Here is a 13434-nt window from a genome sequence, read left to right as displayed (position 1 = left end):
GAAAGAAAAAGAATATGATTGATGATTCATAGACACTTGTGAAAAAAAATCTATAAAGATTTAAAATATATGAGAAAATAGAATAAAAATAAATAAATAAATATAAATAATAATAAAACAAAAAAACAAAAACAACATTAAAATTGAGTCACACATATAAAATTATTTAATTTTTTATTTTTTATTTATATTAATTATTAAATAAAACATTATTTTGAGAGGCTATTAAAAAAATTTATTAAAAAATTTAAAAAAGTAATATAATATGTAAAAAAAATTTAAATTTTAGACCCGCATCACATAAGGAGGCTCCGCCTCTGATCTACGATATTTAAACCAGACGGGATACTATAAGGAACAACACGCTAAAAGCCTTTATTGATAGAATGAAATAACCATCTATCATCATGGATGCAGACGTTTCGATCATGAAGCATTATCAAGAATTATCCTAAAATTTAAGAAAAAATCATTAACGTAAAAATTTATATATATTTAAATAAATATTGACAATTGCATTGATTATAACTCTTAAAATCGAGGAAATAATCAACGTTATTGCATTGCTCTTCTCTCTCCAAACGAACTCTGCAGAGACTTCTTTTCTCATCTCTATTCTCGTGCTTTTGTTTTACTTAATCAAGGACAAAACCTTATCGTTTTGCCCTTAAGCTTAATTTCAAAATAAAAAAGGCCATTTTGCCTTGTTTGCTAGCGAAGTATCCTTCTCAGATTCTCACCCGTCCATATAGGTATAGATCCTCTTGCCAAATGTCCAAAAAGAATTAAGCAAGCCAAATGTCAACTGAAGACTTCTTTTGGACATAATTTTCATATATAGTATAGATTTTTTTTTATTGAAGGAAAATTCATATGAAAAATTTAGATTTTGTTTTAAAGTAACATCAACCTAATTAATCATATCATTGTAGTGTACAAGTCAAATTTAATATAATTTAATCAAATTTGGAGACTGAAAAATGCAACTAAGCTATGGTTACAGAAACCATTTTAGCTCACTTCTAATTTTTAATATAATCCATTTTGCTCTAAATACTCTTCCTTTATATGGCTGACAAGTAGCATGTGCAATCAGTTTTTTGGTATTTTCACTATGTATTTTTTTAAAGAAAATATAAAAAATAGAAATCAAAAGGAACCTCAATGGAGTCTTGAAGAATCACCAGATTATTATATCTTACTGAAATTCTTCGTTTGGTTTTATCTTAATACTAAAAGACCTCTGGATACAATATAGAAAGAGTTAAGTAAACACTGGAATTACTACATTAGACACTTCCTAAACTCTTAATATTAAAACGGAGAATTACCACTATCCTGAAACAAACGACAACTCACAGTATATATACTAAAGAGGAGATGTTATATGAATGCATCAATTGGCCAAAAAGTTGACACCATGATGATGGGCTGCTGGATGAGGAGGTGTAATCAAGAAACTTCATGACGGTCCTTTTTACGATCCGTTATCATGGATATGACCCCGTTGGATGGTGTAGTAGTACTCCCAATCATCTCTAGCTGATCAATTGTTGATGATGGCCTTTGTGTTGCAGGAGGATGTAGCGGTGTTTCATATATTGGTTTTCCTGGCGTTGCAGGTATAGGAGATGCATTTAATGAGCTTGAGGGTGTTTGTTCATAATCATTGATTTCCATGGATTTCAGGCTGCTGCATGGACTTCCAGTTAGACAAGAAGAACTTATTCCTATCTGAAAAGCTTTTGATGATGACCTTGGAGAAGGAGGTGCTCTTTTATGGGCTTTTGGAATGGCCGGTGTTGCTGACGCAGGAGGTAAAAATAAAATTGATGAGCTTGAAGGTACGAGCCCGTTGCAAGGAGTTGCAATTTCATCTGGAGTATTTATGTCTAGCTTCTTAGTTGGTGAATATGATGCCTTTGGATCAGGTACTGGACTACTCATAACCCATCCAATATCAATTATAATTTGTAAGATTGATGATCTAGATGGATAGAGAGCTGGGGTTGGAGAATTTCTATAGGGTATTTTCTCATAATTCTTCTCTAGACTTGTCGCGCTAGTTATTTCCTTAATTGGTTGTGGTACTGATGATGTTGAAGATGGAGGTAGTAGGCTTGAGGTCCTTCCAGCATTCGCAATTATTAAGTCATTGTTCAGTATTGAGATCTCTGTAGAATGCAATTAAGATCAGACACAAGCTAATTAACAATAGTTGTATATAGTTCTTTGATAATTCATGTGAAAACAAATTTATGTCTTAAGGAAAGAAGTATATATATATATATATGCATTACCTGGTAAAGTTCTTGCTTGAGCATCAGTTGTAAGCAGTCCTGAGAAAACCCAGAAGAACAAAGCATTAATGAGACAGTTCATTTTTGGAAGCACTCTTCAATATTTTCACTCTTTCATTGCATTTATGACATGGAAGTGAGTGCAAATGAGGTATTTATGGATTCATAAAAGACATGTAGTAGATAATATGTAGATTTCAAGCTTTGTTTGTTTATTTTATGACAACGTCATGGTAAGTTCGATATTCCCTGTATTTTATCATTTGAAAAACAAAGTGAGAAACGCGCCATTGAGGATGCAGAGTCAAGCCCAATGAAACTCTAGCAGTCAAACTCGTGTGTTTAAGGTTGATTATTTCTTCTTCCTACTCGTTTTCCACGTACTTAACTTGAGCTTGTGCATCGGCCAACAGGAACTTGGACATCGTACTTAGCAGGAGTGGACTGGGCAAGTTGAAATATTAGAGTTGGGTGAGTTTTGTCATATTCCTGCTTTTAAAACCATCCGTCGTCAGCGTAGACACAAGAAAGTCTTCTTCTCACCAGTCAAGATGGTTCTTGCAGCTAACAACAGTAGGCTGTTTCCTTTTATCTTACGTAGCTACTTGGTTTGCCATTTTTTTAAAGTCTTTGAATTAGTACTGACAAGTGACAAATGAATATACCTAGTGTTTGTTAATTTGTTTACTGATGCGAGACTTTCAGTCTGCCATAATCAACTTCAACGATCTAAAGCTCTTCTTCTTAACTTGTCAACGACTTTCTCTGTTGATCATCCATAGGAACAACCATCGAAGATCATATATGTTCATTGCATTGACTTAGTGTCGGAAAATATACATATTTAAATAATTATATATTTATTACATTTCTCTTTTCTTCTATTCTATTTCATGAATTAAACTATATATAAAATAATTATACCCCATTTATGTTAGAAAAATTAGGAAACAAACGAAAATAAAATAAAGCAAGTAAAAACAGTCACTGTCCTTAAGGATAATTTATGCCTCTTTGGAGTACAAAATAAGGTGCAAAAAGGACGGTAACAGCTATTCTTCAAGATTCAATTGCATAAACTATTATGGATACCAAACACAGCAAAAAAATTACTAATAAAAAAGAACCCAGCAAAATAAGAAAGTGAGGGAAGTACAGAAAAGAAGATGTGAGACTTGAGGTGTATTGAGAATGAGTGTGGAGGCTGTATTTATAAAGAGGAACGATTGAGAGAATCAAGAGAAAATCAGGATAAAATATTCTGTAACGTTATAAATATCCTGAAAGAATTAAAGACTAAATCAGGATTAAATATTCTGTCTAACATTACAAAATATTTATAAAGGCAGAATGTGAATCAAAGACTGATTCTTTCTTCACAATAAAAAGACTAAGTCAAGGTAATGTAAAAGAATTAAAGACTAAATCAGGATGAAATATTCTATCTAACGTTACAAAATATTTATAACGTCAGAATGTGGATCAAAGACTAATTCTTTCTTCACAATAAAAAGACTAAGTCAAGGTAAGGTAAAAAATAAAATTAACCACAGGCATCAAATATCACTTGGGCCTAGTCCATGTGTATGCTCGCATAAGGAGGAAACTGAATTTTCTCAAGGCCTAGCCCGATCTCGTATACGATCAAGCCCACTCATTTTTCCTTCCTTGCTTACAACATGTTCATTATGGGTTTTTATATATAAGGCGCTCAACTCTCTTATACCTTGGCAATGTGAGACAATAAAACTTTATGAAATACACTATTTTTTCAACAATTTCTCTCATATTTCATAAAGTTTCATAAAAAGTTTTTTGCAGGGTCAAATTTCATTTGATTGTAATACATCGTGATTGGTGCTTTTTAGGTTATGAACCAATCTTAGAGAGAATGAAACATAAATCACAAAATTTTGATGAATTTTGTAACTTTTATGAACTAAAAATTCTTTACGTGAGGTATAGTTTTCATCAATCACATTACACTCCCACAATTTCTACTATTCAATGTAGTTTTGTGTGAATAAGCTATGCATATGCCTGGTTATTCATAAGTGCTCTCAAAAATTTGTCACAATTCTTATAAGAGTGGCCTCACTCCACACTTAAATAGATGATTCCATCAAATGTATACTGCAATTTAATATACTACTCATAAAAGATATGGAATTCATTAAGAGTTTAACTTAATCTTTCTTGCATTGTAGTTTTGTAATATTCATACACAATAAGAAGGACAATAATTTTAATAACACATTAATTTATTAACAATAATTTGTTCTTACACAATATGAACCTAATTCATCCAACCACATAGGTTAGGTTACTATTATGGGTTGATTTTCTCAATTGGCTTTAAGTCTCATTCCCTAGATGTATCATTAATTAATTTTCTTCTGAAGGGTTTAGTCAGAAGATCAGCCAAATTCAGCTATGACTTCACATAATTAGTGAACATAATTTCATCTTTAAGTAGTTGTTTTACTACATCATGTCTCAAATGAATGTGTCTATTTTTACTATTGAAAGTTTTATTCTTTGTAATAGCTATTGCTACTTAGTAATCATAATGCATAAACACAGAAGGTGTTGGTTTCATTCCTAATAAAATATCTGCTAAGAGATTTTTCAACCACTTAGCCTCATTACTAGCTAACTCTAAAAGTCACAAATTCTAACTCCATTGTAGATTTAGAAATTATTGTTTGTTTAGCTAATTTCCAAATTATAGCACCTTTCAACAAGGGCGAATACATAACCACTGATGGATTTTCTCTCAACTAAATCTGAGATTCAGTTAGCATCACTGTATCTTTCTAATGTAGCGAGAAATCCATTAAATAAAATACCATAGTTTATGGTACCTTTCAAATATTTTATTACTTTGCTCAAGGCAGTCCAACAATCTTGATTAGGACTTTGTATATATCTGCATAATCTACCCATAGCATAAGCTATATAAAGTCTAGTGTAGTTCATCCAATGCATTAGACTCCCAATAATCTATGCATATTCAGACTGAGCTACACTATTACCTCTATTTTACTTTAATTAGGTATTAACATCATAAGGAGTACTCATAGATGTGACAATAAATGTCGACCAAACCTTTAAGTAGCCTCTTAACATAATGCTCTTGTATTAGCTTTACATCACTATTATATCTTATGATTTTAAGACTCAAAATAATATTGGCTTCTATTAAACCAAATATATTGATGAAAAGCACTAAACAACAGTGCCATTCTTTAAAAACTGTTCTCAAGTTGTAAAAACAACTGGCTCTAGGACATTTACTCATTTGGAAAAGGTCAAACATCATGCTTTGAATTGCTTGCTTTCCCATTTATAAAACAACGTATAACATACTCATATGAGTAGCTCTTGAAAACAATATTCAAAAATCAAACCTAGTTTACTAACAGCTCATGCTTCCCACATCAATCATTGAAACAAATTGAGCACCAATGTATTTAAACAGCTTCTAAAATGGATCTATAAGCATACACACACACACACACACACACACACGCATACACACACTTAAAGAGTATAGTTTTATTTACTTTAGAAAATAGAACACCCACTCACAATATGCATTTTTTTTCTCAAACCAGCAAGGTGATGCATTTGTCAACATGTTTCATATAACATTTAAACCATTAATAAAGGTTACGATTGGGTCATGCTGCATAAGAAATCTCTTTCAACTTAAATAAAACTGAATCTGATTTGTCATGGCATTTAAATGTGAACAATACCGCAACATGGCATTAGCTCATAATTAGCTAAAAGGCATAAATCATAACATATAATGAAAATAAGATGAGTATAAAACATTTTCAGCCATGATCACAAGTCAAGACCAGCATGTATCCAGTAGCGTTCAAAACAGCAATTAAAATCTATTCTTTAGCATGTGCTTGTAGACTAACAAGCCTATAGGAGAGAAGGTGCTAAAATCAAAATCTATATTTAGACTCTCAATAAGTAACTTAATCCTTCTAAAGCATTAAAGATCAAGGAAAGTATGGGTGAAGACGTGATTGTAATGCAAAGTCTCTTGTGCACTAAATCAATGGACTAACCAAAGTCTTAATAATAATTACAAGAAATCTCGAATAAAATAAGGTGTTTAACCATAACCTGACCCACACCAAGCATTCCACGGAGAGATAAGCAGAGTGGTTGGAAAAAATGAGAGTGTCATCAAATTGGGTGGGGGAGAATATCCTACCAACTGCTTCAAAAAAAGTAGGTAGGATGCTTTAATCCCAAATTGAGCAGGTACAGAGATTCAAGAAAGCTTATAGGCATTGGAACTGTAAATCCCATCAAGTTAGCTATTTGGAAAAAGAATGATAGCCTTGTGACAAAGTGGTACCAGAGTGAATCTAAGCTTAACTTGACCCACGCCAAGCATTTTTAGGGGAGGCAAGCAAGGTGGTCAACAATGATGAGAATATCCTGAATTAAGTGAGAGAAAATATCACATCAAGCTCTTCAAATGAAGTATGTCATTAACAATGGTGAGAGCTTGTTAGATTAAGGGGGGGAGAAACCTAGCTCTTTAAAGTCACATTAGGCAAGTGGAGAGCCCTAAGAAAATTTATAAACGTAGACACTACACACTTTATCACGTTAGCTTTTTAGTGAAAAAAAAATGACCATGTGACAGTGACCGTGGACAATGATGACTTTGATGGTAATCTCTAATATTTATCTATAGCGGTCGATGCATATAAATTATATCTGAAAAAGATAAAATAATATGTAGTTACTTTATCTTATATAAGTGTTAAATACAAAATTTATTTGTCACTAGAATATTATGACTGAGTGTTAAATTTTATCATTATACTTCAATTGAATTGGATTTTGCTATCATAAATTTATTTTAGTTGAGTTTTGAATAAAAATTAACAAGAAAAATATTTTACAAACAATTTTGTTTACATAATTTAAATAAGTTTTAGAAAAATAAAAAATATTTGATGAATGCTGATATTTCACACTAGAAATAATAAAAATTAACAAGAAAAAATATTTTGCAAAAAATTATTGACATGTTATTTTCTTTATATTTTTTTTATTGAAAAATCATATTTTCCATTGCTAAGCGACAACTCATAAAAAAAGTTTCAAGTTAAGGTTATGCAACCTCATATGCACTACATTTAATTAATTTTTGTCCAAATTGTAGTAAAAAAAAAGCGTAGTAGCTAAATTTAACGCAATTGAAGTCCAATAATAAAAGTTAACATCGACCCATAATTTAGTGAACAATTTAGTATTTATCTCTTTGAAAATGAAATGTTATGTATTCCAAATCTCAGAACATCTTGAGATCTGCCATTGATGCAGCAGATAACTTAGCGAAGGAAGGGGTGCTCCGAACTCAGAGTTTGCATTGGGTGATTGGTGAAGATAATGGAACGGGTGATGCGGCTTCTTCAAATCCTGCTGTTTGACACAACTGTGTTTCTGTTCTGCTTCAGGCAGTTTTTTGGGTCGCTGCTTTTGCTTGCAAGGGTTAGAAGTTTCCATAAGAAACTCATTACGGTGCAGAGACTTGGGGAGGTTACGTTGCTGGTACATGAGGAGTAATTTGGACACTCTGAAGGTTACAGATAGCAACCTGGATGTGTGCAGGGGAGTTTTTCTTTTGTTATTTCTGTAATTGATTATCTCTAATATATAGGGGCTATTTTTATGTTCTGTTCATAGTTACCCCTGTTTTGGTTTTGTCTAAGGTTGTGCTAACCTTACTGCTGGATTGGGGGATGTAAAAGTGTTGCTTTTGGGGCTTCTTGAGGTTGCTAGGATCTGCAGATTATGGTTTTTTAATGCTTACCTGCAGATGGATGTTGGTGGTTGGAGGCTGATCCCCTCCTGATTTTGTTATCTTTCTTATGAATTGAACGAAACCAGCTTTTAAAAAAAAAAACAATTTGACATGGTAGACTTTGAATTGTTCTAAGTTCTGAGGTTTGTTTTATGAAACACATGTTCCAAGTATTCATGCTTGGCCAACAAAGTTGAGTTAGGTCTAACTCATTGTTTATTGACTTCAAATTAAGTCGTTCAAACAGAAGCGTTAGGTTTTTCTCCATCAATTGATAGCTTTCCTGTGCAAGCTAGCCCGAGTGTAGAATAAAAAGAAAATGTTCTTTGTTTTTCTTTTTTGCCAAAAAAATGTTATTCGTTTAATGATGTTGATATGTGCTAATCAAATCTAGTAAAGTAATTAAATAAAATCTGGGTATGGGCAGAAAGGAAATGTTTGTGGCTTCGTTCTAAGTTGGACGAAGCTTTTTAAGCTATATTTTCTTATTTATTTTTTGATGTGGAAGTCCAAGGTGATGACTTTGTACACATGTTTAGGTGTGCGTCTGGTGTTTTAATCTGTTTGGAAGTTTAGTTGTTGTAATCGTTTGTAGCATGCAAGAGTAGTCTTTAATGATCTATTCTTTGTTTATATTTTAATATAATAGTTTGGTTTAACAAAAACAGAAAATTTAAAAGTAACATTAAAATTGATTCTTAACATTATTAGTTATTACATTTAAAGAGTCTCTTGTAAATTTCAAGAGATATTTTGATCTGAAAATCTCAAACTCGATTACCGGATAAAGTTTATGACATAGGAGAGGATTAGTTTTTCATAAAATGTCAAAGTCATATTTACTAAAAACACCATAAAAGTTTTGTAGAACTTTTGAAATTAATTTACACCATCAAAAGGTTTCAAATTAATCCCACAAAAAGAAAGTATAAACTTTCAGATGCTGCTGCTAAATATTAAGATAGCATTGCAAAGTGTCACTTGTCTATGTAATCTTTCCTTTTTTTTTAAATTCACTGCTAACTATTCTATTCTTGATGGTGGTCTACGTATATAAATAGTAATATACGAGTTTGGTGAGGAAGTGGTCCTAAAGCTCCATCCTTTGTCATAAGCCTTGTTTTGTTGTGGCCTTGAAGAAGTAAGAGCTGTCATTATTGAACATAGATATTACAATTAACCTATGATACCCCAAATCAATTAATGTCCAATCCAAATCCGATTGCATTCAAACTTGATTAACTATTTGAATTAGATAAGAGCAATTTAACATTTATTCTTTTTTGACAGCCTAATTTGACAAACTCAAGTTTGAGTTTTTCTTAGATAATCATCAATCATAAATGAATGTTTGAAAGTATTGGCCTCCATTTATGCAAATGAATTCCAGAAGGATCACAAAAATATCATACAATACAATCCATGGTACTCTTAAATAAGAAAATAAAAATACAGAATTTCACCTGGGTTTTTTCTTACATATTTAATAACTAGATTAATTTTCTACTTTCTTTTTGCATGATATGCATTGATTTTCTCAATATATATATATATATATATATATATATACTTATTCTTTTCTTTTGGTACAAATGATTTTGCATGAAATGCATTGATTTCTCTTATTCCTTAAATCTTATATATCCCTCTCCTTTTAAGATTTAATCCAGAAACCTCTAACATGGAATTTAAACTTTAAAATGATAGGGGAGAAAATTTTATGGATGGTCATTAAAGTTTTACCTTTTCCAATTTTGCTCATTAGACTTTAATTCGTCCCAATTTGGTTACTAAATTTTTTAAAAACGTTTCAAATATGATCAATGTAAGTGATTTCATCTAAAATAAATAACAAAATAATGACATAGTATGTAATCATCACATCACTTAATGCAGTTTGTTCTAAATTCGTTTCAACTTTTGTGAGTTTTTTTTTTTCCATTGTTTGTCTTGTTAGCATGGACATCTACAAAAATAATGAAGAAAATGAGAAAAAGGAAAGAAGGAAGAAGAGAAAAAGGAGAAAGAAATTTTAATAAAATTTTAAAATCACATGATCGCTTAAATGAATACTGTGTCATCGTTTATTTGAGCATAAAATGTCAAGGTGATCATATTAGATACAATTTGAAAAGTTTAATAATTAAATTGGAATAAATTAAAATTGGTGAGAAAATGGAAAATGGGTATAAATTGTTTTGACAAGTTGATAGTTAAAACAAAAAAAAAAACAGAGGTTTGAGATTTTTTTATAGAAGAGAAGCTCTTTGTTTTTTTTTTTTTGAAAGATTTTGAGAAGCAAAACTTGAGATAGTTATATGATCTTATGAAGCTTTTCAAAAGTTAAATAATTTTTCAGGCATAAATTAACATTATGTTGAGATTAAATTTGCAAAAATAAGTAATATTTTCTTCATGCATATTAATTTATGTGGTTTGAGTTCTTCTACTGAATATAATACTAATTATGCTATATATTTTGAGAATAAATTTCTATTTTAACATGAAATGTTAATTATCCAAAAAAAATGTTATGGTACATTAATTGAACAATAATACAAGAGAAGCTCACTTGCGTGGGTGAAGACTATAACTATTGTCACAAACAATTTTACAGAACGGAAACTGATTAAAAATGTAACGACTTCTCAATATGAAGCAAAATGAAAATCGGGAGGTGATTGTCGTTGCATCGGCTGCTCGATTATGCCTTGATCTTTTGGTGGTGCTGGCTTAGGAGATGGTGAATTGGGGTCTTTCCAAGATTAGTAAATGTGGATATCAACTGAAAATCTGGTCGTGATTTTTGTTGTGTCGGCTGCTTGATTATCCCTTGATGTTTTGATGGTGCTGGCTTAGGAGAAGGTGGTGATTTTGGGGTCTTTCCGAAATTAGTAAACATGGAGATGAGCTGAAATTCTGGAGATGACCTTTGTTGTACTGGTTGCTCAAGGTCTCCCTGGTGTTTTGATGGTGCTGGATTAGGAGATGGTGGTGATTTTGGGATCTTTCCAAAATTAGCTGACAAGGATATTAAACTACTGCATGGGATCCCCTCTGAACAAGACGAAACAAGCTCTAGCTGGGGAGATGGTGTTGATGGCTTTGGAGCTGGATATGACATTACTTGGTGAGTTGGTGGTGATGATTTCGGAGATGGCCGCCTAGGAGTGATCTTTCCTTCGATTGAAAATTCTGTCATGTGGTCGCAGTGATCATTCCTTGTTATTTCCCCGGTTTTTGTTGAATTCCCAAAATTATTGATCATTATGATCACGAATTTGTTACGTGAATTTTCTGCAGAAAAAAGGGAGAAAAAGCTAAAGTCTGTTAGATATAAAGCTCTAACTTACCATTTGAGCAAAACCCAAACTCAAAATAGAGTTAAGATTGCATGAACTGATCCAACTTCCAAAACCAAGTTCCATGAATGTTGAAAACTAGGATCATATTTACTCTTTACTCTAAATGAAAGAAATATAGTTGAAGAGTAATGTAATTCTGTTACCTGGTGGTAAGGGTCTTGCTTTAGCAGCAGTTGCAACAAGACCCAGAAGAGCTAAAGAGGTAAGAAGAAGAGAACTCATCACCATGGTCGTTGAACTTGCCATATTAATAAATCCTCAATTATCTATATCTATCACACCAAATTGGACAAGCTATTAGAGCTAAATTTATAGGCAAGCTTAAAGCACCGTTTTCCTGCATATTAATTAATGAATATAATAGGACATGTCGTAAAGTCTTGTCGAATATTGGTCCTGGAACTTGGGCCAGGTCTTGCCCGGAGAGCCATATTTACTGCAAAGACTTCAAAGGACAGCCACAAAGTCGTCGCCATTTTGTACCGAAGCAGAATCTAAAATCAGACCAAGTCAAACTACTGTCGACTGCAAAGACTGTTCCATCGTACATACTTTTTCTTTGTAAATGAATGGTTTTGTCTTAAAGCCAATAATAATAATCTCCATTAAAGGCCTGGTCTAGTCCGGAATCTACTGGTACTACTGCGTATTGTTTGTGTGACTAGACGAAAATTCTGCTAGGAACGCGTTGACATGTCAAGATTCTTACCAGAAAGTTGAACTCCATTGAAGCTTGAACTCTTAAGTAGGATTTTATTATTGTTATATCACATTTCACACGTGAAATACTTTTAGTGCTGAGTTCAAGATTCCAAGATCAGAACTTTTTATTTTTTTATTTTTTTATATCATTAATTATAAAATTAGTAACAAATAGTGGTTGAAATGACCTTTATGATGGGACACATATATAGATGTTTATTTGTATTATCAACCCTTACTGATAGATATCATGGAGTACGGTATGTTGGGGTACGTGTTCAGCTTTTCCAATTGAGCAAAAGATTTTGCTACAGTCTACATAAAATTCAGAAGAACAAAGGCGATGGTTCTACACTAGTGCAGTGTGAATGTGAGTCAAATAGGGAAAGTGAGGCGGTGCCAGATAGGGTTGAGACAAAAAAAAACAAGGGAAATTTTCGCAATAGGGAGCTTATTTGTTCAAACATTGGGAATGGTTGTTCAAGTTGGTGTGGAGGTAGATAGAGAGGAAGTTTGCAAAGAGTTCAGGATAACAAGAACGAAAAGTTTTGGAGGCTATAAGACAACACTCGATAAACTGAGAATGGGGAGTAACAAATGGGGTGCAAAAAGAGCATGTTTTAAGTAATCTTAAGATTAAAAACACAAAAGATTTGAGGGGGCACGTCAAGTGTTTAATAAAAGGCTTGGGTGCAATTTTAGCTATAGGTAGAGACTTGAATTTTCGGATGAGGCTGAAGAAATTGAAACATGTTGGATATAATAAATGGAAGATAATAGGGAATTAGGGAATGAATCTGAACCAGTTGTTGTGACCAGTCAGATAGGCTTAAATACAGGAAATCTAGAAAGGTGGAATGATGTGTAAAAGATAGTCCATTAATCAGTATTACAAGTGAAACGTTCCTACAAAGAAGCTGATTGAGAAAGTCAATTCATCGAATGTTATAAAGTCCAGTGTACAAAAGGTTAGAAATAAGCTTGACCTCCTTATCAAATTGAAGACATAGTGAATCAAAATAAGGCAATCAACAAAAAGGTAGTCCAGTCATGGGTTGTAACTAGGAGTTTAGGGGTCAGTATTAGAAATGAAGAATAAATAAGTCCAGGATATTCATAAATGGCTGAGGAGCAAGTGAAGAAGAAGATGAAATAGGAAGAAATCGAGACACAACAGAACTGAAGCCATATCAAGACAAAAGGTGCTATAAACGCACCGTTT

The 13434-nt window shown here is 32.4% G+C and overlaps 1 protein-coding gene across 1 annotated transcript; it reads right to left on the bottom strand.

Annotated features, from left to right (window-relative positions):
• Positions 1-10793: 10793 nt before the first annotated feature.
• On the bottom strand, positions 10794-11778 carry LOC110427287 (uncharacterized). Its single transcript, XM_021442778.2, is given in 3 exon segments — positions 10794-10894; positions 10897-11442; positions 11654-11778. Coding segments are annotated over 3 exon segments (750 nt in total). The 5' UTR covers positions 11757-11778.
• Between the last annotated feature and the right edge of the window lie 1656 nt (positions 11779-13434).

The sequence above is a fragment of the Theobroma umbraticum genome, unplaced genomic scaffold (genome assembly GCF_002168275.2).
Source record: "Theobroma umbraticum cultivar Fairchild unplaced genomic scaffold, ASM216827v3 scaffold_228.0, whole genome shotgun sequence".
Taxonomy (NCBI): domain Eukaryota; kingdom Viridiplantae; phylum Streptophyta; class Magnoliopsida; order Malvales; family Malvaceae; genus Theobroma; species Theobroma umbraticum.
The sequence above is the reverse complement of the archived record's forward strand: the minus strand, read 5'-3'. Positions and strand labels throughout refer to the sequence as shown.